The 26613-nt window shown below is 42.5% G+C and overlaps 1 protein-coding gene and 1 long non-coding RNA gene across 16 annotated transcripts in view; both read right to left on the reverse strand.

Annotated features, from left to right (window-relative positions):
- The window catches only part of LOC134754496 (uncharacterized), a 266953-nt gene that overhangs the window by 52606 nt on the left and 187734 nt on the right, over positions 1-26613 (reverse strand). The gene's annotated exons all lie outside the window — the stretch shown is intronic.
- On the reverse strand, positions 18482-23781 carry LOC134754058 (uncharacterized). Of its 15 annotated transcripts, none has more exons than XM_063690129.1 (4): positions 23491-23781; positions 22883-23002; positions 19355-19425; positions 18482-18916 (listed from the first exon to the last, which is right to left on the reverse strand). In XM_063690129.1, the coding sequence occupies exons 1-4, from the start codon at positions 23527-23529 to the stop codon at positions 18637-18639; spliced, it is 510 nt and encodes a 169-aa protein (XP_063546199.1). In that variant the 5' UTR covers positions 23530-23781; the 3' UTR covers positions 18482-18636. The 15 variants fall into 15 exon arrangements, 14 of the variants coding, with proteins under 14 accessions (XP_063546199.1, XP_063546201.1, XP_063546192.1 ...); XM_063690131.1 differs by lacking the exon at positions 23491-23781 and adding an exon at positions 23170-23483 and having other exon boundaries at positions 21104-23002; XR_010128867.1 differs by lacking the exon at positions 23491-23781 and adding an exon at positions 23170-23484 and having other exon boundaries at positions 18482-19425; positions 22907-23002.

Here is a 26613-nt window from a genome sequence, read left to right on the forward strand (position 1 = left end):
TGACTTAGTGTAAATAAATGATGTAAAAAATAATCGTAAATTAAGGCGGTTCCCTGAGCCAGAAGGCGAAAAATCTCCTTATATGATCATGTTTTTCTAAGAGGCGTTGATATTCGTAGACGTGGAAAAAATATATGTAGTTCTTGACTATATTATCTTTAACAACATAGCTTCCGATACACGAATTATGACACTTCGCTCGATACAATTAATTCCCAAAGTAACCTCTAACTCGGACTTTTAATCCTACTTTACTCGGTTATTTATTGTGTGATACTATAAACAAAAAAAGGAAAAAAAAAACAATCTTAACAAATAGTAAATTCATAGCTTTAGAATTTCGATATTGTAAGGTAACGTTCTTAAAATAAATAAAAACTGAGAAAATTCGATCAAAATTGACACTTGGCGCGTATGTTTTCCCGTTCTTTCTTGCGAAATGTGACAAAGACAGCGGCAAACCGATGGAACGGCCTTAAGGTAAGACAATTGTCCTGTAAGATCTCCTGGGGCCTGAGGTTGTGCGGTAAGGGCACCGGTCAGCCTGTAGCGACTAAACTCTTGCAAAACTTCCAGGTTTCTTATGAGTAGCCAGGTGAATACAGTGTATCGGAAGGGCATATAGACCAGCGGTGGAACAAAAATGGGTTTTTATAATATTAAAGTTTTTTCTTTTTCGATATGTCATTGTTAGCATGTTAAATAAGACTTTCGTAAAAAGTTAGAAATTTTTAGGGTGAGCGTTCGGATATATTAAAATATTTTAATTTTTGCTAATAAATTTGTAAATATAGAATTAAAGTTACAAAAAACTTTAACATATTCAATACCACTTTAATTTATTTACAATATTCGGTTTTTAGAAATCTGGAACATGTGCTTTCTGGTCAACTTAAAAACATGAATTATTTTGTAAATAAAGAATTAGAGTAGCTGATATTGCAAAATTACGATATTATGGATCAGCTTATTATACTTGTAAAAAATTAGAAATGTAGACAATGTGCTTCTCTAGATATTGATTTCTGGTTAAGCACTAAGCAGTATAGCCAATATTGAATTAAAGTTTGTAGAGTTAATATTAAACGGTCATGACAATGATCTTAGTTCCCACACAAAAGATTAGAAATATAAAATACATAATTTAAACGATAGAGCTTAAACTTTGCACTTTAATTCAATATTCAAAAAGCATCAATCAAAATATATAAATACCTAATTTATACCTAACGCTCGTTCTGACTTTTCGTCTTAAATTGCAAATATGCTTAAAAACATGTCCCCTGCCATATAAGCATCACTTTTCCTTCTTTAGAATTATCATAACTTTAAGGTCAAAAATATGGTCCCACTATCGGTCTAATAGCAGCACACGTTTTTTAGCTCGAACAATGGGGGCCTGCCGAGAGCACGCCGTAGGTGTATATTGATGGGTTATTGCATGTATTAATAAATAATATCCAAGATATCACAATGTAAATATATCAAATAAAAATGTTGATATGGAGTGACAGATATGGCAATGTCAAGTTTCTTTATAAATCAGTTTTATTTATAAATTAGGCGAATTTATCAAGGTTTTTACGATTACTTGTGATATCTTGGATATTATTTATTAATACATGCAATAACCCATCAATATACTGATGGGTTATTGCATGTATTAATAAATAATATTCAAGATATCACAATGTAAATATATCAAATAAAAATGTTGATATGGAGTGACAGATATGGCAATGTCAAGTTTCTTTATAAATCAGTTTTATTTATAAATTAGGCGAATTTATCAAGGTTCTTACGATTACAGAATCTTTAAACGTTGATTATATAATCAAATTGTTTCAAAACTTGCTATATTTTTACTTATTTATATTTTATTTTGTAGTGACGAGTACTGACGTTTCCGATGTTTCTTTCTTAAAATCAAATATATATATTATTTGTTTATATTTTTCATTAAGCCCAGGTACTAGAATTTAACCTAACAGATCAAATGAAATGTAGGTAACCTATCGGTTAACTAAGATGAACTTTTTACTTTCAATTCTAAAAACGACAATTTTCAGTATTAATCAGATTCTGATGCCCAATGATAAATAACAAATGATCAATATGCAATAATAAAACATACTGTTTCACTTTATAAAAATTGGTAGTTCTGGAAACTTGGGCAATGCAATCTTTAGCTGTTAAAGGCGAGTCGTATCAGTATAATCACTGAACTGGAAAGGTTTAACTATGTAGTTATAAGTTTGTCCTCTACTATGTACAGCGGGCGAGATCTATGTAACGAGCATACGTAGGTACCCGGCTTTGCTCAGGGGGTTGACATGAGAATGTGTGGTAGTTGTAATAAAAGGATAAACTTTAAAATATAAGCGGTACAATTTTTTTTTAAATTGTAGGTGTTGTTATAATTCTTACCTACTTATTTTTACATAATTTGTTTAAAACAACTTTTTTTTATTTTGTTATCCGGGGTATATTATTATGTATTAAAGTTGATTTCATCGACAATAATATTTTAGTTGCTAAAATTGCCCTCTGAAATAGCCAGTCCGTGAACGTGACGTGACAAGTGAACGTTAAGAATTGCCTTGGACAAACTTGCAGGCGAGTAACTTAAAATATAAGACTCAGATGCCACAGGAGACCGAAGAGCTGGCAGCTTCCTCGCTCAGCGAATTAGTTTAACTATCCAGCGAGGAAATGCTGCCAGCGTCTTCGGTACTATGCCGCAGGGGCCTTTTTTAGATTTAATATAGTTTTTATTTTAGATCTATTTAGTCTTATTTTAGTTTAGTTTTTAATTATATTTTTATTTTTGTTAGGTATCTAATGTCTATAATGTTTCGTTCCAGAATAAATATATTTTAATATAAATATAAGTATAATATACTGATATGCGATAATAATACTTTAAAAGTTAAATATATATGCAAATAAAATACGGCACTGACGTTAAATTAAGTTAATTTGTGTGGTTTTCATAGCTCGGAACATCACGCTGGGGCACGGAAGGTGATTGGTAAACGTAGTTACAATAAAATAAAATAAAAAATTAATATTCATTAAATCTATTTCAAAGTATTAGGCCTCTGTGTAAAAAGTCTCTCAAAACATTGTGTTAATTTTTAGGGTTCGGGTCCGTCTGTCCGTCCGTCTGTCTGTCACCAGGCTGTATCTCATGAACCGTGATAGCTAGACAGTGGAAATTTTCACAGATGATGTATTTCTGTTGCCGCTATAACAACAAATACTAAAAACCGGCCAAGTGCGAGTCGGACTCGCGCATGAAGGGTTCCGTACCATTACGGAAATAAACAGCAAAAAAATCACGTTTGTTGTATGGGAGCCCCATTTAAATATTTATATTATTCTTGTACACGACGCGCATAGTATTTTGTAACTTAGTCATTTTAACATGTCATAATTTCAAGTCGCGTCACGTATAGAAATAAAATGTGTTTAGTATGTTTTTTCATAACAGGGCATCATACTTTGCCCTGTTATGAAAAAACATACTAAAGAATACTTTGTACCTCTTAAAGGAATCCAATAAGAGAATTCCAATTAGGTAAAGTTAGGATTGCAATATAACTTAATTAAGATAGGCTTATAACAAATAAAGAATTTTCCCTATTGTGTTTCATTACGTAGATCTGTATAAGAAAATAGGGCAAAAGTATGCGCTACTTTGTTCTAATAGGAAATTGTGATAATAGACTAAAGTCTAATAAGATAGGTAGGATAAATAAATAAAACATGTAATTTGTTAATATATAATTTTAATAAATAAAGAGAAACGTAGGAGAGTCAAGGAAAGAGAGGTCTGCGCATGCGCGAAGCGCAGACGCCCGCGCCGGTGAGGCGCGGGGGACGAGGTCTTTAAATATGGAGGGAATAAAAGGCGGTGCGCCGGCCGTAGGAAACCATTACGAATCGAACAGCCGAGCAAGCAACACCCCTCCTAAGAAGAAAAAGTAGACCTCTCCGACCTCGACCCTCCTGCATCTGATTTAAGAAGAGCTCCAGTTGTTTTACTCCATCCTTGCCGCCTATGCCGCACCCTATACAGTCCACACCCCTACGATAGATCTCAAGATAAAGGATTAGGGCTTAACACTCACATTGTTTGGTCCTCGTCGAAGCCGGATCTCTGAAGCAAGAAAAATAGCAAGATGGCAGTAACAAGAAGCAGCCACGGCAGAGAAGAAAATTCGTCGGATGAAACGCGTACCACGGACCAGACCGGCGAAACGTCGGGTACCGGCGACACATTCGGTACCGGAGAGACGTCAGGCACAGGCGAGACGTCAGGCACAGGCGAGACGTCGGGCACAGGCGAGACGTCGGGCACAGGCGAGACGTCAGGCACGGGCACCACAACAAGAACGCGCGCTGCAACAGAGGCCAGCATCGCCGGCACCAGCACGAATGGGGGCCCAGCTGACACGTCAGGAATCAGAGCAACGCCTGCAGTTAGCACCGTCGCCACACTCGTCGAGCGTGATTCCGTCGAATTAATGCCACCGCCGCCAGCTCCCGCTAAGCCCGCTCGGTCACACCGATCCAAGGCCTCCAGCAAGAGACTCCTCGCGGAGTTAGAGGCCAAGGAGAAGTTAGCCGAGTAGGAGCTGAAGCGCGTACAAGTCGAAACAGAACTGGCGAGAATCAGACAACAAAGACTCGACCTCGCCTCGTCAAGGGAAGAGTCTGAAGAGGAAGAGGACCTTGCTCCACAACGCATTGCCGATTGGTTCAATCGCCGTCCAGAACAACCAACAGCGATAGAAGAAGAGCCCGTCCATGAAGAAGCACACGTGCCGGCCCCGCGCGGCACTAGAAAACACGCGCGGCCGGAGGCCCTTCGAGCCGCTCACGCCATGGACGTGTCATCGCTGACCGCCGCCCTAACAGAAGCCATCCAAGCCGGCAAGTCCTACAGAAAATACATACCAGACCTGCCAACATTCAGTGGCCTATGCAACGAGTGGCTACAATTTAAAGCCGCGTACAACGAGTCCGCCCCCAGTTTCGCCGCAAGTGAAAACGTCGCCCGTATAAGAAAAAGCCTCAAGGGTGTAGCCTTGGAAGCCGTTAGCGTCCTCCTCATCAGCCGGCCGCACCCCGATGACATCATTAAAGCACTAGAAAGAATATACGGAAGGACAGACGCACTACTCGTCAACGAACTGGAGAAGATGAAGGGACTGCCGCGACTCACCGACAGCCCGCGCGACCTGTGCATATTCGCCAACACTGTCACGACTATCGAGATATTGAAGAAGCCTCAGTACCTCTACAATCCAGAGCTACTGCGGTCGATGGTCGATAAACTCACGCCAATACTTCGAAGCAAGTGGTACGACTACGCGGCCACGAGAGAAGATACGCCCGAGCTTAAGAAGATTGCCGACTTTCTAAACAACGAAGCCGACAAGTGCACGCCTTACACTCCGCCTGAGAATACGACGGAGAATAAAGAAGTGAGGACCGCAAGAAAGAAGCCCGAGCGAACGTACGCCGCTACCGCCGACACTAAGAAGCCAAAAGAAGAGAAGCAAGCGTGCCCACTATGCGAACACGCTACTCACCAACTGCCGTCGTGCCCACAATTCGTCAAACGAGCCGCGCCTACCTAAAGATAGTGCCAGTAACACTGCGCGGCCTGAAGTGATCAACGACCTGCGGCCTCCGACGAAGAGAGAAGCACTCAGTGTCATGTCAATTTTCGACCCGCTCGGCCTCATATCACCAATCACTACGCCGGCCAAGCGAATCATGCAAGACACGTGGCAACATAGCACAGGCTGGGACGAAGCGATACCAGAGCAGCTACACGAACGCTGGAGCGAATGGCTACGAAAACTTCGAGTTACTACTCTCAGGGCGGTCGAGGTCCGGAAACACATCCACTTGTGGAACATGGTCTCCAGTGCGGATGAAGTCCGGGATTACCTGCAGCGGCTTTGTGGACAGGGCACGTGTACCGTGGAGGAACTTCAGCCCAAAGGTGATTACAAGTCCTACAAGCTGGGGGTCCCTCTAGCTTATTATGATCAGTGCTTGTCGGCGGACGTATAGCCTGACAATGCAAGAGTGAAAGCGTGGTTTTTTCGGAAAAAACCAGGCAAACTAAAGGAACACCGAGCTCTAACTAAGGGCCCAACGATCAGCATTGCCTACCAAAATGTCAGAGGTCTCAACACAAAGCTGAATTTTTTTGAGTCGGGGGCGTGGCTACACGCACTGCCTTCCCCCTCGCTAGGCACACTTTTAGATAATGATTCCTTAAGAATCGCGGTTGCCTTGCGTTTGGGGTGTAAGGTGTGCGAAGCACATCGGTGCATTTGTGAGGTCATGGTTGAAGAAGACGGTCACCATGGCCTTAGCTGCATGAAGTGCGCGGGTCGTTTTTCCAGGCATTATGCCATCAATGATTTCATCCGCAGGCCTTTGGTGTCGGCCAATATCCCTTGCGCTTTGGAGCCTCCAGGGTTGTGCCGCACGGATGGCAAGAGGCCTGATGGTCTGACATTGGTTCCATGGCAGAAAGGACGATGCCTCTTGTGGGATGCAACGTGCGTGAGTACATTTGCGCCGTCCCACTTGAGTCTCACCGTCAGGTCTGCTGGTACTGCCGCGGAGTATGCCGCCAAAATGAAGCATGCCAAGTACTCTGCCCTGGAACCAACGTACGACTTTGTGCCGGTTGCAGTCGAGACTGCGGGACCTTGGGCTGTGGAGGCTAGGGACTTTGTGAGGGATTTGGGTCGGCGGCTGAGGGACAGGGGGTGCGACCCTCGGTCCGGATCGTACCTGGTCCAACGGATCTCGTTGGCCATTCAGCGCGGTAACGCTGCTAGCGTAATGGGGACATTTGAGCCAGGTGCGATTCGTGACGGTTATTTTATTTAAACAAAAAAAAATTACGAAGCCTGTTGCGGATATCATCATTGGTATTTTTGGGATGAAACATGTTGCTGATTTGCATTTGTAGCCACCTGACGAAGCCTGCGTTGCGGATTTTTTACATGTAACTATATTATTTTTTTAAGATTTTCTCAAATTCTTTAATTTATAGATAATTATCATATTGAAAGCCAAAAATAACCAGAGTTATTGCCAATGTAAATATAAATATAAAATTATCTTAATATTAACATAGTGGCCTTTGTGAAATCATTCAGGGAGCACGTAAATATATCTAAACCCAACGCAACTTTGTTGACATTGCGAATAGCCCTCGTTAGGGAATCTTCTTTCAGCAGTTTTGTGCGAGCAACGGGTACGGCCAGCAGTGGCGGCCGGTGGCGACGTCCCACGTGCCTGTCCGGCACGTACAGCGCCAGGGCGTGCAGGACCCCGGGGTTACACAACTCACCTCTTAGCACTCTGACTACATATTAAGCAAGGGCAAGTTCCCGCCTTACTTCGAGCTTGTTATACCCTACCATTCCTAGCACGAAGAGTGTGGGATACAGCAAGGGATATCCAGGATATACGCCATATAGTTTTAAGTAAAGGAGGCTAATATATTTATTTTGAATACGTTCCATCATGATTTTATATTTAGATTCGTGTGGACTCCAGATAACCGCGTTCCATTCGAGGTGACTCCTTACGAGGGCCACATACACTGCTTGTATCGCTGCGACGTTCGTAAAATCCTTTGATTGTCGCATCAAGAAACCGAGGTTACGAAATGCTTTCTTGCAGACGCCAATAACATGATCACGAAATGACAAATTGGCAGCTAAGCGGACTCCGAGATCGCGCACCTCCGACACTCGCTGCATTGGCTTTACACCGACGTCGTAAAGATGCACTTGGTTTCGTTGAAATAAAACCTATTGTCTACGCTCCATTGGACAACATTGTCGATGTCCCCCTGCAATTTACGACAATCCGAGATATCCTTAACCACTCGGACCAGTTTTAAGTCGTCAGCAAATAAGAGGCAGGTAGAATCCATCACTACATCAGGAAGATCATTGATCATTAGTACATATCCCAACGGCCCCAAATTACTGCCTTGACTTAAATGCAATTATTTTACGATGCGCCCAGTATGATGCTAAGAATATTGACGAATACATTGCTCCTTTCGATCTGCCGCCTTAATCTTAGTTAGATGATATGCCTAGGTCTCGATCTGCCCGATTTTACGATCTGCCGCCGACATTACAAAAAAATATAATTATGGAGAACATCATTTTAAGGCTGAATTTGAAACCATTATGTAAATGGGATCCTGTGATTGTCTACGATGATCAAGTTTCCTATTCAAATAGTAATAACGGGAATGCACCATATCCCGCTTGAGCCCGATAAATCTTTGGTGCTCTAAACTCGGCCGAACTCGGCTTACGAGGGAGAAAATCCTAAACTCTTAAAAGCGCGGTCGCAAAAATAACACTTAAGCTGATCCCAGGCGTCTGGTGAAACTATTTACGTTGTCCAGGAAAAACTTTTTACCACTTCTCATGAGTTTTGCCTTACTGCGGGATATAATAAAGGTTACGGAGATCAAGTTTAAGAATCTTTTTAGGAAAGACACGCCTGTTTTTTTTAATAATTATTGATGGTGCTCTGAATATTTTTATTTTTATTTGTTAAAGCGCAACGGAGAAATATATTCAGTTATGATTATTAAACACAAACATTTGACACTGATAAGCTTCAGACACAGACACAATTAACATTTAGGTGAATACATGTAACATATGGTAAAAAGTCAATAAAATTCGCGGTAAGCTAGATAAATTTTGTATTGTAGACTGCTCTGCTCTGTTAAGTTTACACGATTAAGGTCCTTCATACTACAGACGTCTCATTGATACATCTAGTCAACTGTTAAAAATATAGGCACATCAAATATATCAAAGATCTGACGAATATCTATACTCTATAGCATATTAATACCGATATCAGTCTCCTTAATGATTTATGAATATTGTTTCGTTATTTTTACACTTTCTGTCCCAGTCAGAGACAAGGGCTTTTGAAACCAAGTAGTACCCTACAACAATTACAATATAGGTATGCCTTGTTAACTGCGGTGCTGCGGTGGCTCGCGAAAGGCTTGCTGGCGCGGCTTGCCGCTGTGTAATCATACTTATATTATCACACTTATATTATACTTATATTATTATAATAGTTACAGTTACAGTCACTTAAGGGTTGTTATGTGTCACTTTTTTGACAAATTTCTACCTCCATTCGGCGTGATGAGGCTCATTAAAAAAAAACAGACAGTATATTAAATAAGACCTTTTACACAAGCACAACTGCATGGAGACTATAATTATAAAGGAGCCAAATCTTTATGTATGAAAAGTGTCCATCAAAAAACAGTAATTAGGCGGCGCCACCATACACCGAAATACTACCAAAAACAACCTACGTAATTTGGTCGGGTTATTTGTTGCCTTATATGGTTCATGTTATACTCATGTCCCAGAGCCTAACTAGCGCCACCGGAGAGATTAGGAACTTGTTATGGTACCTAATTGGTATGCCTACTCTATGTATTGTCTATGATTGACGATGTGATATTGTCTAGACTCATGTCACGGTCCTATAAAGATGTCTCCAATAAAGTCTCAAATTTTATAATTAAAAGCTTATTCATTCACTACTACATGGTGTCAGAAGTGAACAAGGTAGTCAACGATTTAAATAAAGTCATTAAAAATGGTGGACGAAGTCATGCCAACGAAAATAAAAGGAAGACAGGGAATCCTTGGGTGCGCTCCTATGTGCACTACCGGCAATATGACGGAGAACTATAAAAAATGGGTCCAATCTTTTAAGTTATATCTCCGTGCATCATCGTTGGACGAAGAGTCGGAGCTGCGCAAACAATCAAATACGATGATCTATTGAAGCTTTTCAACTATTATTTCATTCCGAAGACCAACATAACGTATGAATGTCATATTTTCTTCACTTACAAACAAGGCGAAGAAGAAACCCTGGACGAGTTCGTGACTAACCTAAGGGCCAAACGTCAAACTTGCAAATTTGGAACCTTACAAGATACATTAATTAAATCGATGTTTATATGTAACATGAACAGCGCATATAACTATGTACAAGAGAAGCTACTTATACAAGACGAGTTGACGCTAGATTCAGCGCTGCAAGTAGCCAAAGGCCTAGTTACAGCCAAGAAACATGCGCAAACAATGCAAGAGCCAAGCGTTTTGTATATGGACAAGTCTAGGTCACGAACGCCAGCAACATATACGTCTTCAAGTCAACGGCCACAGCGATCACATTCACAACAAAGTCAGCACAGGTCACAACAGTCAAGTCAGCAACGGCAAATACAGTCAGGTCAACAACGTCAGCCGTTGTGTGGTAAATGTGGTCAAGTTCATAGATACAAATGTCCAGCTGCTACTGTGGAATGCCTGAATTGCCACCAGATAGGTCATTATAAGAGAATATGCAGATCAGGTAATCGAGTGCACTATGTTGAAACAAGAGAAGAACCAGAGGTTGGTGCAACATCATCGGATTTCTTCATAGGACACATCAAGGTAAGCACAGAATCTGAAGCAGAATGGTTCATCAAGGTAACCATAAATGATGTGAACATCAATTGTCTTATAGATACCGGAAGTGGTGCAGATGTAATGAATATAGCAGATTACAACAGTCTTAACCTCAAGACGAAGTTAGACAAGTGCCAGACCAAGATTACAGACATATGGGAGTCATAATATTGAAATTTTGGGTGAGCAAACATTTCTATGTAAATTGTCAGTAAATAATACGTGTGTAACAAGACCCATAACTTTCATAATTGCTAATGTAATTTCACCTACAGTCTTAGGAAGAATAACATCATAGAGTAACTTATACTAGAGCGGTACTGTCATAGTAAATTTTGTAACCCCAGTAAATTCACTGCCATCTGTCGACACACTTTAAAACTAAAAATAAATATTTTTAAAAATACGATAAAATGTATTTAGATATGGATAAATGATTTTTTTTATTTGCATTAATTATTTTTATGATTTTGACCCATGTCCTTTCACTGATATGCGTTAAAATTGTTAAATAACAAACGAAACCGTCAACGCCATCTATACGACAGTTGGCCAAAGCTAGTAGCGCCCTCTGAACGAGAATCAAATTTTCATGATTTTCGAGGCACGTTTTTTCCTTAGACTGTATCCATCTATTACGGAGTTATATCTATCTTTGATAACATAATCAAATAATCAAATGGGTCTAGTACAAAGGATATATTGTATTGAGGAAAGTCATTGGTCATAATGTCGATTTGGAATGTCAAAATAAGTCAGGTCAATCTAATGAAACTATAAGTAAGGAAATGTCACAGTCAAAAAGTCAAAGCAAAACGTCTTTGTGACAAGTCACAAGTTTAAATGTCAAACTCACAGTCAAATGATAAGTTTATACAAAGCTTTCTATCAAAATATGATAATGTTTTTGTCGGTCTAGGCTGTTTACCAGGTGAGTGTAACATAACTGTCAATCCAGACGTGCCGCCAAGAATAGATGCTCCGAGAAAGGTGCCATTTGCACTTTATCCCAAACTCCAACAGGAATTGGATAAGATGGAACAAATGGATGTCATCGTCAAAGTCACAGAGCCAACTAAATGGGTAAGTTCTTTAATTCTTGTAGAAAAGAAGAATGGTCAACTAAGGGTATGTCTTGACCCTAGAAATTTAAATCAAGCCATTTGTCGTAGTCACTATCCTATACCAACTGTTGACATGGTGCGTTCCAAAGTGATTGGAGCTAAATATTTCTCCACTTTTGATGCTAGCAGTGGTTTTTGGATGTGTCGTCTTAATGAAGAAAGCTCCTATCTGACAACTTTCAATAGGTACACCTTTCGGTAGGTACAGGTTCAAACGCTTACCGTTCGGAGTGAGCTGTGCCCCAGAGTTTTTTCACAGAGTGATGACTGAAGCTTTTAGTGATATAGCGGGTGTTACAGTATATAGTGATGACATATTAGTAACTGGCAAGTCAATAAATGAGCATAATGAACGTTTAACCATGTCCATGGTGTTCGAGAGAGCCCAGCAACTAAATATAAAATTTAATAAAGCTAAGTGTACATTTTCAGTCACAAGTATCAAATACTTAGGTCACATTTTTACAGCCGAAGGTGTCAAAGCTGATAATGAAAAAATTAGAGCCATAACAGGAATGCCGTCACCTACATGCACTAAAGATCTACAAAGGATTTTAGGCATGATTAATTATTTAGGTCCATTTATAAAAAATCTTGCCGAGGAAGTAGCCCCACTGAGGGATCTCTTAAAAAAGATAATGTTTTCACATGGAATGAAAATTATGAGGTAGTTTTCAACCGTCTTAAAAATCTAATTTGTCATGCGCCAGTTCTAGTGCATTTTGATGTGAAAGTCCCGATAGTCCTTTCGGTAGATTCTAGTAGCACGGCTGTCGGTGCGGTCTTATTACAAAATAATCATCCGATATATTATGCGTCTAAGACCTTGACAGCTACTCAGCAAAGAATGGCTCAAATTGAAAAAGACCTGTATGCCATAGTCTTTGCGTGTGTCCGATTTCATCAATTTATTTATGGCCAAACAGTAACTGTAGAAACTGATCACCGTCCTTTAATAACACTTTTTAATAAACCACTTGCAGAGGTACCTACACGCTTGCAACGAATGATGCTCAAGATTCAAGCATATAGTCTCAATGTCATATATAAAAAAGGTACACTCGTGTTCATTGCAGACACTCTATCTAGAGCTGCATTATCTGAAACTAGTGTCGATGAGCTTGATGAGGACATAGTAGTTCACGTCAACTTGTTAACAAAATCGTTACCTGTGTCGCCTGAGCGTCTTCAGTGGCTAAAGGATGCCACTAGCGCAGATGAGAATATGAAAATTTAAAAAAAATATTACTTTGAAGGGTGGCCTGTAACAAAATCGCAAGTTTTGCCACCAGTACAAGAATATTGGCAATATAGACATGACTTGCATACTGAAAATAATCTCATGTTTAGGAGTAACAGTATCCTTATTCCCAAGAAAATCAGGCCAGATATTCTTAAAATTATACATAGCGGTCATTTAGGGATAGAGCGTTCAAAGGCTTTTGCCCGAGGAAATGTGTTTTGGCCTTTCATGTCAAGTGACATTAAAAATTTAGTAGAGTCTTGTCCTATATGCCTAAAACACAGAAATTCCAATCCTCCGAACCTCTAATGTCACATACTTTACCAAGACTTCCATGGGAAAAACTAGGAATTGATTTTATGTGTTATAAAAATAAAACCTACCTAGTAGTTGAAGATTATTATTCAAATTATATTGAAGTTAGTAGTGTTAGTACAACCAGCGCAAATATTCTGATAAATACACTGAAACCTATATTTAGTCGTCATGGTATCCCATTTGAAATAGTGAGTGACAATGGTCCTCCGTTTAACTCTGCCGAGTTCAAAAAATTTACCTCTGAATGGGACATAAAACATACCACTTCTAGTCCATACTTAGCCAGGTCAAATGGTTTAGCTGAGTCTGGAGTAAAAATATGTAAGAAAATATTTATTAAATGTGATGAGTCAGGTGCAGACCTTTATCTTGCTCTTCTTCAATACAGGAACACTCCACGAGGAAATTTAGCTTCTCCAGCTCAATTGCTGATGTCACGTAGTCTTAGAACTCAGTTACCTACCATAGCAGAAAAGTTAAGGCCTAAAACAGTTAGGTTTGAGGAACATTTAACTACCAAAGAACGAAATCAAACAACTTCAGAAAAATATTATAATAAGAAAACAAAATTTTGCCAGAGCTTAAAAAAGGAGATGAAGTATACTATAAAAAGAGTCCAGTTAGTGTATGGGTGCCAGGAGAAATTGTCGGTCCGGAACCAAGGTCTTATGTGGTTAGCAGTCCAGATGGATTTGTTGGTAGACGTAACAGACAGCACATCCTTCTACCAAAATCAAGGTCAGTATCACCATCACCTGAGCAGGTACCCCAACACCAAGAGACAGCTGAACAGGAAACCCAATCCCAGGAGGCAGAGTCAGCAACGGGTCAGGCAGAGTATACAACTACACTTGACTCCTGCATCACAGACTGCTGCATCTAATTATTCTAGATTTGGTCGATTAATTAAACCACCTAGAAAACTAAACTTATAATTTGACTGGCAAATAGCTTGTATAATTTGTGAGTGTTAGGCCCTAATCTTTTTATCTTGAGATCTATCGTAGGGGTGTGGACTGTATAGGGAGCGGCATAGGCGGCAAGGATGGAGTAAAACAACTGGAGCTCTTCTTAAATCAGATGCAGGAGGGTCGAGGTCGGAGAGGTCTTCTTTTTTCTTCTTAGGAGAGGTGTTAGTTGCTCGGCTGCTCGATTCGTATAATGGCTTCCTACCCATTGCTTCTTTCGCACCTCCGAAGGAGGGGCGAATTGCCTTCCCATCCTTTCATTGGATTTTTGGCGGTATCTATACGCCGCCCGTTACAACGGGCGGGTCTCTTGAGGCCCAAAAAGTGGGCTGGCATCTTAGCGGGCTCGTATGGCCCTGTTGTTAAAGGTGTTTGGGGCTTCTAGGTCCATCCGGGCTGCTCAAGACCGCAACGAGGTCATCGAAGAGGTCGGCAGCCGGGGGCGTGCGGTAGGTGGGTGCTGGCGCTGGCGGCGGCCTGACGCGTCTGGGGCTTCTGGGTCCGACCGGCATGCTTAAGACCTCTAGGACGAAGGCGTCGAAGGGGTCGTTGGCATCCGGGGGCGTGCAGTAGGTGGGTGCTGGTGCTGGCGGCGGCGTGGAGCGTGCGGCAGTTTCGGGGGCTGGTGCCGGAGCTGTTGACGGGGTCTGGGCAGACGTCGTTTGGGTTGACGCTGTTTTCATGGTGGCAGTCTTGATTGTGGGCTTCATTTTCGCAGCGGTTCCGGGCTCCTTCGCCGGCTGCGGTCGAACCACCCCCCTTTGGGTGGGGGGGTTTGCCGGCGCCATCAGTGTTGAAGGCGCCGACTCTTCCACCGTGGGCTTGGCGACCGTGGCGTTGGTGATGGGGCCCGGGCGAGACGGGGCCGAGAAGTAAGACTTCCCGGCCTTCCATAGGCGGTAGGCCCTCTTGAAGGCTGGGCAGTTCCTGTGGTTTCCTGGGTGCGGTCCCCTACAGTTCCTGCATGTGGCTTCGGTCTCAAGTGGTCTCGTGCACTGGCCGGCCCAGTGCGGTTCAGCGCAGCGGACGCAGGCCAGTTGTCGGTGGCAGCCGTGGGATGAGTGGCCAAATCCTTGGCAGCGGTGGCACTGCGCGGGCCCCTTCTTCCCGCGCCATGCCTCCACCTTGATCCCTCTCAGGTGGAGTAGCTCAGACACCCCGTAGATGCCCGCGTGGTCCCGGGCAGTCCCCGCGAGCTGAACGAAGTAGATGCAGCCCGGGCGTCCCGCTCTCGCGTTGATCTCTTTAACATATTCTACGGGGTGGCCCAGCTTCTCCAGGGCGGTCTTGATTTCTTCAGAAGCCGTGTTGATGGGGAGGCCTCTAACGGCCACTTTGAGCCGCTTCTCACTCTCCAGCCCGTAGACATTGAAAAGCGGCTTGATGACGTCTGAGGTCTCTCCCTTCTTCATGGCTTCGTTGATGGCAGCGGTCGCTTCTTTTTCCAGTTTGGAAAGGTGGCGAATTACCATGCGGTATTCCTCCTCGGAGCGGGGTTCGAAACGTATGCCCTCCCCTATCGGCGTAGTGAAGGGCGGCGTCCCGAGTACTTGCGTTAGGTCCTCCAGGACCCTCGGCCAGTTGGGGAGAATTTCGGCGAAAATGGGTGGGTACTTGAGTTTTTTTTTTTTTTGAGTACCCACATCATTTTCGCCGCAAGGCTGCTTGGCACTATCGCTCTTTTTAGTGCATGTATTATTATTTTTTTGGGTGCTGTTATTATTTTTTTTGATGGTATCTTTTTTTTTGTTAGCAGCCTTGCTGCCGGTGGTTGCTGTGCACGCGTTGGCTACGCCCGAGGGGAGGGCTGCGGCCTTCGCGTAGCTGCTGGTGCTGGGCCCCGCAGGTGTCGTTGCGGTGGGCGCCGTCGTGGAGGTTGACGCTCCCGGCTTGAGGGCTTCGGTGCGTGCTGTGGCGCTGTCAGGGCCCTTGTGGGGGCCTGGTGTGGGTTGCAGGGCGGCTCTCGTATGGGCGCGGAGTCGCGGGTCGGTAGGCGGGGACGGGTTTTGGCAGACCCGTTTCGGTTCTCTCTTCTCTGGAGGGCTGCATTCCGGTCTCCTCTTCACTGCCGAAGGTGAAAGGAAGTCCGGGTGCTTCTCCACGAAGCGGAGTAGAGGGGCGTCTTCAGGCAGCAGCTTTCCCGCCTCTCCCAGGGCATGCCCTTGCAGCCTGATGTAGGCCGCCATCCACGCCTCCATGGCTGGAGACATGTTGCCGACCTCCCCCAGGCGAGCCACCAGGATGCGATCACGATCCAGTAACTCACGAGGGGTAAGCCGGCACAGGGCTTCCCGTGAAATCGGGGAAAAGGTGCTTCCCGGGGCCGCGTCGGCCGCTTGCCACGGCTCTGGGGAGCCGTCGGCGGGTGTCGGGGTCAGGACGTCGCTGAACTCGGCGAGCTCGTCGTCGAGTTTGGCGTCTGGCTGCGGTGTCGTGGGTGCGGGTGGGTGCGAAAACCCGCTTTTCGTACTACCTACCCGTCCCGTGTGAGCGGGGGGGTCAGTTTCCGTAGGCGGGTTTCGTGCGGGTATGCCGGAAACTTCCCGTTCCGATCTACCCACCTCATCCGCGGGGTCGAGGGGGGACCGTCGCGAGTTTTCCCGGCGCGGCTTCATCTTCTTTGGGTCCACTTGCGACGCTTTACTGCCGGCCGAGGTCCATGTTCGGGTCCTCGCGGCTGCAGGGTTCAGTGGAGACGCTGGTAGTCCCCTCCGGCGGGGCCGGGCGCGATTCGCCTATTTTTTCCGTAGGAAAAAACACGTACGAATTTGCTGGTGCGCGAGTAGGGTGCGTCCGTGCAGGTGGGTACCGTTGGCAATCTAGCTCTAGCTGGCTTCCTACGGCCGGCGCACCGCCTTTTATTCCCTCCATATTTAAAGACCTCGTCCCCCGCGCCTCACCGGCGCGGGCGTCTGCGCTTCGCGCATGCGCAGACCTCTCTTTCCTCGACTCTCCTACGTTTCTCTTTATTTATTAAAATTATATATCAACAAATTACATGTTTTATTTATTTATCCTACCTATCTTATTAGATTCTAGTCTATTATCACAATTTCCTATTAGAACAAAGTAGCGCATACTTTTGCCCTATTTTCTTATACAGATCTACGTATCATTTTCTTATCATTCAACAACTCGAATCATTCAATACCTCAAATAATTCAATGACTCAAATAATTCAAGGACTCAAATAATTCAATGACTCAAATAATTCAATAACTCAAATAATTCAACTCAAATAATTCAATAACTCAACTAATTCAATAATAGGCTATTTGACTAATTTTTGAAAATGGTTTTAATTTATTGTTTATGACTTAATAATTACACTACATTGATATTTCCGTGAAATTTCCCGTATTAAATATAAAAAACAATGTTAAAGTTTATTTATTTTGAACGCGCCTTAAACGCTGTTTTTGCAAAGGGGCTAATTACGTGACACGTGTGACGTCACGCGCAAGTAAACTCAGTCAATGACCTTAGTTAATCTTATGGTTTATGTGCATTGAATTTATTATTTCACTGTAAAATGGTATATAAATGGTGTATAGTGCCGCAATGTTTAAGTACGCCTATAAATAATCCAGACAAATCGTTTGTTTTCATTTCAACGAATCCCAAAAAAAGAAAAATGTGTTTAAAACTAGCGCGAAGAGACCCAAAGAGCATTTTAGCGCATATAAATGTTTTTATGTGTGAAGACCACTTCGATGTAAGTAATATTGTTCAGCGTTGGAGGTAATGGCGACCAAATGAAAGCAGAGAATCTGATATCTTAATTTAATGTTTTACAGAAGGCTGGTTAGAAAAAGTGGTCTTATCTACATACATGTAGAAGCTTATATAGTAAAGTACAGCGCCACACTATGACACTACGGATTGGTTAGGAACTATTACATACATTGACATAGCTAACAGCTTATTGAGCACTTAAACTAGTACACCATAGTTTCGGTAGATGTCACCTTTACATATCATAGGACGATTGAGAGACTTAATCTGTCTAGATTAGGTAAGTAGGTACTTAGGTATGCTAATACCTACTTATCTGCTACTTGTTAAGATAGGTCTTAACATTTTGCCACCCCTTGAAATAGTTAATGTTTTATGAGTAACATTAGGTATTTCAAAGAATAGGCTTTATACATTTTACCTATCAGTAAGGATGGGCAGAGTTCTTTGTTACGAGTTATAGTTAGGTAATTACTTAAATTTTAATTAGATCTGTGCCCATTCTTATAAATGAAACAACAATAGGAAATGATTTTTATTTTAAATAGGGAGTAGGTATTCTAATTATGTACATAGGTACTAGGTAAGTAAGGTAATTTAGGTACTTAATTATACTTATTAGACACTTAGTTATAATTATTTGAACTTTACATTAGGTTGGTACTGTTGGTAGGTATTTACTACTTATATGACTTCACCCGAAGTAGGTAATGGACAAATGTTATTGAACGCGCGTTGGATGTCCCCTCTGGCGGTTCGGATGACGGCCACCCTGGTGACGCCATCCCGGCCCGGCTGCGTCGCGACGATCTTGCCCAGCCTCCACCGGCAGGGCGGCAGACGCTCGTCTCGTACCAGGACGACGGTGTCGACTGCGAGGCTTGGGCCGCGCGCGCTCCTCCACTTCGTGCGTTCCTGCAGCGTTCCGATGTAGTCACGTGACCAGCGCCGCCAGAAGTCCTGCGTGATTTGTTGCAAAAGTTGATAGTGAGTTAATCGGTTCTTTGGTACATGGTTATAATCTTCGTCCGGAAGTGAATTTGGTGCTTTTCCAATTAAAAAGTGAGCTGGCGTAAGGACAGGATAGTCAGGATTTGAACTAGGTAAGGGACATAGTGGCCTAGAATTTACCATAGATTCTACCTGATATAGGATTGATACAAATTGTTCGTAAGTTAACAAAGATAACCCTAACACTCTTTTTAAATGATATTTGGTAAGTTTTATACTAGATTCCCATAGGGACCCCATATGAGGTGTATAGACAGGAATAAAACTCCATTTTATGCCCTCGTCTGCGCAATGAGATACTAGCTCGCTCGAGCTGTCCTGTAGGTATTTTTGTAAATCTTTTAGCTCGTTACTAGCCCCATGAAAGGTTGTTGAATTGTCACTCACCAACTCCTTCGGTTTACCTCTCCTGGCGATGAATCGTCGCAGCGCCGCCAGGAAATTGGCTGACTCGAGCCCTGTAATTAATTCGAGATGAATTGCCTTTGTTGCAAAACAAATAAACACTGCTATATAGCACTTAGAGACCTTGTAACCACGCCCTGTCCTATCTCTAATGTTATAAGGTCCTCCATAATCGATACCCGTGATAGCAAAGGGGGGGGAAGGATTTACCCTTGAGGGGGGTAAGTTTCCCATTATAGGGTTAGTAGTCTTTGGATTTGCTCTAAAACACGGAACGCATTTATTTACAATTTTCGAGGCTAACATCCTACCTTTTGTTGGCCAGATGCGCTCGCGAATAGTTGAAAGTAATAACTGAGGGCCAGCGTGCAGAGTACGTATATGTGCGTTTGCCATCAGTAGTTTGGTAAGCGCGTGCTCGTGACTTAATATTAAAGGATGTTTTTTTTCATATGCATAATGCGAAAGACCGATTCGTCCGCCTACGCGAACGAGTCCGTCCTTCATGAATGGGTGTAAAGATAATATTTTTGATTTGTTAAGAACCGGTTTATTGTTTTGCAATAATTTATATTCGTGTGGGAATGATTCCATTTGTGCATGTCTAATTAATGCGTGATCCGATTTTTTTAATTCTTCTACGGACAATGGTCCTGATAATTTATTATTTGGATTAATTGTTCGAGTTTTATTTTTTGTATTATATATAAATCGAAGTATGTATGCTAATACATGAATAAGTGTTTTATCGCTTGACCACCTGTGGAAAAGATATTGTATCGTGTCGTTAGATTCTGTGCTAATAGCCAAGGTGAGAGTTATGTTTACGTCGCTCTCGGCCTCGGGTGCATGATTTAGTGACTCAGAATCGTGGGTCGGCCATGTGTCCGGACTTTGGGTCAACCACGCCGGCCCAGACCACCATAACTGGTTGGTTTCCAGCTTGCCTGGTGCTACCCCTCGGGACAAAAGGTCGGCGGGGTTATCCTCCGAGCGGACCCATGACCACTCGTGCTTGTTTGTAAGTGATAATACTTTTGTGACTCTGTTACTAACAAAACAAGTTAATTTAGGGTTACTATTTTTTATCCAACATAATGTTATTTTTGAATCTGACCACAGGTTGATTCCGGAAACGTCACATTTTAATGCTCGTTTTATTTTGTCGACATGTGTCGCGAGCAGTAAACTGGAACAAAGTTCCAAATTTGGAATAGTTTGGGGTTGTATTGGACTTATTTTTGATTTTGAGTAAAGTAGGTGAACTTGTACGTTTCCTACTCTATCGCTTGATCGTATATAGATGGCAGCGCCATAGGCTTTAATACTACTGTCACAGAACCCATGAATTTGTATCGTTACATAATTGGGTATGACTGTACATCTCGAAATTTTCAATTGGTTTAATAAAAACAAGTCTCGATAGAATGTGTTCCATTCTTGGATCAAGTCTTGTGTTAATTCGGTATCCCAATCTAATTGAGCCTTAAATAATTTTTGAATAAATATTTTGGCTACTACAATTACTGGTCCCGTCAAGCCTAGGGGGTCGAAAATGGACGAAATTACCCCTAGTACCTTTCTTTTGGTGATTGGGTGTGAAATTTGGTTTTCTTTAATGGTATACATAAGCTCATCTGAGTCACTAGACCACGCTAAACCCAGGACCTTATGTGTTTTATCTCCAAATTCGGTTGTGTGTGTGTTTTGGTGTGTGTGTGTTTCGCTCACCCGTTTTATGATGACTTCGGAATTGGACTTCCATTTCCGCAGCGTGAAGTTGGCTCCCCGCAGGATCTCGTTCACCTGTGATGCAGTTTCAGCTACCTGATTCTCGTCGTCGCCGCCGGCGATAAAATCGTCCATGTAGAACTGGTTCGCTATGGCCTCTGCAGCTGCTGGAAATGTGTGTTGGTTTTCGTTTGACAATTGTAACAAACATCTGGTTGCAATATGTGGTGCTGACTTTAAGCCGAAACTTAATGTGGTCAGCATATAAATTTGGAGTCGTTGGTGAGTATTTTCCCGCCAAAATATGCATTGTAGGTATTGTTGATTTGGTTTAACATAAATACATCTGTACATTTTTTGTATGTCAGCGTTAATAACATATTGGTATTTTCGGAATCGTAGAAGTATATTTATGAGTTCGTCCTGTATTATTGAGCCTTTGTATTGGATATCATTCAAAGAAATGCCGTTATCAGTTCTGCATGAGCAGTCGAAAACAATTCGAATAGGGGTTGAGGGGGAGTCGCGAAAAACAGCTTGGTGGGGTAGAAGATTACATGGGCCATCATAATTATCTTGTAATTGAATCATATGGCCAGCTTGTTCGAACTCGCGCATGAAATTCACATATTTATCTTTAAATTCGGGGTTCCGCTCGAACTTGGATTCTAATGTTTTGAACCTCCGATATGCTATGTGCCTAGATTGACCTAACTTGGTAGGTGGCTGCTTTAATGGAAGTTCTATTTCGAAATTACCCTCAGAGTTGTGAGTGTGAGTTTTCAGAAATATATCCTCACATTGTTTTTCATCATAGGGTAAATTTGGTGCGGAACCCTCCTCTATTTCCCAAAACTTTTTTAATTGAGTTTCTACTGTAACTTTACATTGAATGGCAGACTCGGTTTTTTTTTGTACGGAACCCGTGACTATCCATCCTAATCGCGAGCGTCTCAGAACCGGTAATCCGGGCCCGAGCTTGTATTTACCGGTAAGAAGTAAATCAAAGAATATCTCCCCACCGATAAGCAAATCTACATCTTGAGCTAAGTTAAACTCGTCATCAGCTAATTTATAACGCGACGGAATGTGCCAACGTTGCACGTTTGGTATTAAAATGTTGGTAGTACAAATTATAGGCGTAATAAAACAGGACAAATTCGTTGTAAAGGTTCCGTCTAAGGAATGCAATGTTACGTCACACGATTCTAAAAGGCTAGACACTTTTTCATTGAAACCTATGACATTTAAGGCAAGTTGTTCCTTGTTTAATTGTAACTTTTTGGCCGCGTTTTCGGTAATGAAATTTTCTTGCGAGCCATTGTCTAAAAATGCCTTCATTTTATGCACATTGTTATGCTTATCCCTAACGAGCACTTGGGCTGTTGTAAGGAAAACTGACCTATTTCGCGCATTGTTTATTTGTTTTTCGATTAAAGTGTTATTCGACAAGGTAGTCTCGATTTGACTAGAACTCGGTTGTTCGTCGATTAACGTTGATATTGGTAATCGCGTTGGTACGGGGTTACTACCTACATGAGTGTTGGTATTTGGTTTGTGTAGTAACGTATGATGCTTGCCCTTACATACTCGACATGTACTGGCCCTGCAGTTTGTTAAGACATGCGTTCCGGACAAACAATTAAAGCATAATCGTAATTTATTCACGGCTCGGATGCGCGCGATAACGTTTAATGCACTAAACTTTGGACACTGATTAATATAATGCGTACTCGAACAATACGGACACTGGTTACATTTAAACTGTTTGGAGGTTACCTTGATAGGTTCGGACGTGGTTACCATGGCCTTCTTGGAAGTGCTGGGTGCGTCCGATGGTACTGCTGGGCTGGTCGCTTCCAGCCGGTCAGCTCGGTTCTTTAGGAAGGTTTTGAAATCCTGCAACGAAGGCAATTTTCTCAAATCAACACTGTTTTCCCACTTTGATTGCAATCGACTGTCTAACTTTTTAACTAACATGTGAATAATTGCGAGATCCCAATTTTCGGTAGGTACATTTAATGAGCGCAAAGATCTCAAATGTTTGGAAATATTATCGCACAGACCTCTTAGACCCGAAGGAGTTGACGGTACCGGTTCCACGTCGAACAAGGCTCGCATGTGGTTGGTGACTAAACGTTTAGGATTATTATAACGTTCACAAAGCATCTGCCACGCGAGCATGTACGCGTCCTCGGAGAAATCGAGCGAACTAATTACCTCAAGTGCGCCGTCTTGTAAACAACTGCGTAGGTACTTATATTTTACGATCGGTGCTAAGCTAGCTTGGTTGACTAGGGCATCAAATGTGTCTCGAAATTGCAGCCACTGTGTTAGGTCTCCGTCGAAGCTAGGGAGGCTAATTTCGGGATATTTTATCGACTCACCGAGGGGTTGCTGCGGCGGGGCTTGCGGACTATGGTCATTTGGTGTTGAATCGGTATCTACCTTCGCCAGCAGCTTGCCCTTAGCGCTAAGTCGGTAAAATGTGTCCTCAAATGACATACGCTCGGCCTCGTGGGCTTCGATGTCCCCTTCGTCGCTGCACAGTGTCTCGATCCGGTCCTGTATCTCAGAGAAATCATTGTATAACTTTGGTAATTGTTCTAGTCTTAAGCTTATGTCTACAATTATTTCGGCCGTCAATGCACTTGAGTCGATTCTTTCTATAAATTTATTAAATACGGTTAATTTTCGCTTACAGACACCTCGTCTATTTTTTAACTGCTTTCTTTCTAACTCTTCTAGAGTGTTTTTGGAAGTTTCTAACATGATTAAGAACGATTACAATTTACAATTTGTAGGAAATAAATCGATTACAATTAAATTTGGTAGGGAGATTTGGTAGATAGGTTAGGGAATGCCAGCTCACTTGCCTTCTCGATTGATGCTCGTGCGCGTGGCGTAGCTTGGTGATTGCCCTCGCTTGGGCGCTCCTTCTGCCTCTGGTGTGGTACCACCCACGTGGTCCCTTTGGTACTTGCGGTAGCCGTTCCCTGCTGCGGCTGCGGTGCCACGCACGTGGTCCCGCTTTGGTGGCTCGGTCGGCGCCTGTCGCGTTGGCTCAGGCCGCTCGATCGAGTGGTGTGGTCGCCTCCTAGTCACCTCTTCAGCTTCTTCAGGTCGGCGGAGCCCCACGCGGTTGCTGCCTACGTGGTAACGTTGCTCTCCCGGCCTAAATCAGGATACGCGGCGATTCCTCGACGTACCGGCTCGCAAATTTTACTAAATTTACTAGCGATTCGCTTTAAAGTACTGAGATTAACCGCGATTTAAACTAGGGGTCACCATTATGTTCAGCGTTGGAGGTAATGGCGACCAAATGAAAGCAGAGAATCTGATATCTTAATTTAATGTTTTACAGAAGGCTGGTTAGAAAAAGTGGTCTTATCTACATACATGTAGAAGCTTATATAGTAAAGTACAGCGCCACACTATGACACTACGGATTGGTTAGGAACTATTACATACATTGACATAGCTAACAGCTTATTGAGCACTTAAACTAGTACACCATAGTTTCGGTAGATGTCACCTTTACATATCATAGGACGATTGAGAGACTTAATCTGTCTAGATTAGGTAAGTAGGTACTTAGGTATGCTAATACCTACTTATCTGCTACTTGTTAAGATAGGTCTTAACAAATATTTAACTGTAAATAAATATGGTAATTAAAGCAGCGGATTTTGTTATTTAACGAAACAAGATCTAGGTATTTAATGTATTACTACATAACCTCATAACATAGCTCTTTCAGCATTAGTAGTACTTTTTCTTTCAAACTAAAGTGCAGTATGGAGATATTATTCTCGTCATCGTATTCTATATATATATATATATCGTCGTCGTATTCGTATCATCGAAATCGAAATGTTCTTAAACTAAACAATTTCTACGTATACTCACACAGCTGTTTTTACATTTCTAAGTTCCGCAGCACAGTAATCCGGATTATCTTTAAAGAAAAGTGCAACCATTAATGCGTCTGTCTGGTAGGTTGCGCTATCAGCTTTCACATATATCGGCTCCATTTTGAGATTCTTATGAATATTTTGCTACTAGATATACGGATAAATCGGAATATATCAGAAAACTGTGGAACAATAACTAAAATTAACTAAATACAAATAAAACAGTTAAAACACTCAAGGCAATCAAGAATGTTTACGCGCGTGTGACGTCATCCGAGCGTTGACCAATCACAGAGCGTTCACGTCCCTGATGAAATTTCAAAAAATATTAAATTTTCTTTCGTTTATTTTCCAAAAAATAAACATAATTTACATTCAAATATAGTGAAATATACTTTATTAGTTTATTATCTTTCAGGATGACAGCAATTCGTTATATATTTTTAATGTTGTCAAATACCCTATTCAAATAATTCAATAACTCAAATAATTAATAAATTACAATACTTCTACTCAAACAATTATATTCATATATAATAATTTTATTTTATTATTACTCAAATAATTCAATAACTCGAATCATTCAATACCTCAAATAATTCAATGACTCAAATAATACAATGACTCAAATAATTCAATGACTCAAATAATTCAATGACTCAAATAATTCAATGACTCAAATAATTCAATGACTCAAATAATTCAATGATTCAAATATTTCAATGACTCAAATATTCCAATGACTCAAATAATTCAATGACTAAAATAACTCAATGACAAATAATTCAATAGCTCAATACTCGATACTAAATTCTCGATACTCGATGCTCAATGCCAGATGCCGTTACAAAAATAATAAATACGATTGTAGAGTAGCGCTAGTAGCACGCGCAAGGCAGGGCGCGCTGGCAGCACACGCAAGGTAAGGCGCGCAGATAGCACGCGCACGGTAAGGCGCACTGGTAGCACGCGCACGGTAAGGCGCGCTGGTAGCACGCGCATGGTAAGGCGCGCTGGTAGCACGCGCAAGGTAAGGCGCGCTGGTAACACGCGCTTAGGAGAGGCGAGGCGCCCTGATAGCACGCGCCTGCAGATGCGAGGCGCGCCGACAGCACGCTCTTAGAAGAGGCGAGGCGCGCTGATAACACGCGCCTGCAGAGGCGAGGCGTGCCGATAGGACGCTCTTAGAAGAGGCGAGGCGCGCTGATAGCACGCGCCTGCAGAGGCGAGGCGTGCCGATAGCACGCTCTTAGAAGAGGCGAGGCGCGCTGCTAGCACGCGCCTGCAGAGGCGAGGCGTGCCAATAGCACGCTCTTAGAAGAGGCGAGGCGCGCTGATAGCACGCGCCTGCAGAGGCGAGGCATGCCGATAGCACGCTCTTAGAAGAGGGGAGGCGCGCGCTTTCGGATGATCGATGCCGGATGCTCAATGCCGGATGCTCGACGCCCGTCGCTTGACGCTAGAAGCTAGACGCTCGACGCTAGATGATCGATGCTAGATGATAGATTCTCGAGACTCGAGACTCGAGACTCCAGACTCGAGACTCCAGACTCGAGACTCGAGACTCGATACTCGAGACTCCAGACTCGAGACTTG

The sequence above is a fragment of the Cydia strobilella genome, chromosome Z, assembly GCF_947568885.1.
Source record: "Cydia strobilella chromosome Z, ilCydStro3.1, whole genome shotgun sequence".
NCBI classification, from domain to species: Eukaryota; Metazoa; Arthropoda; class Insecta; order Lepidoptera; family Tortricidae; genus Cydia; species Cydia strobilella.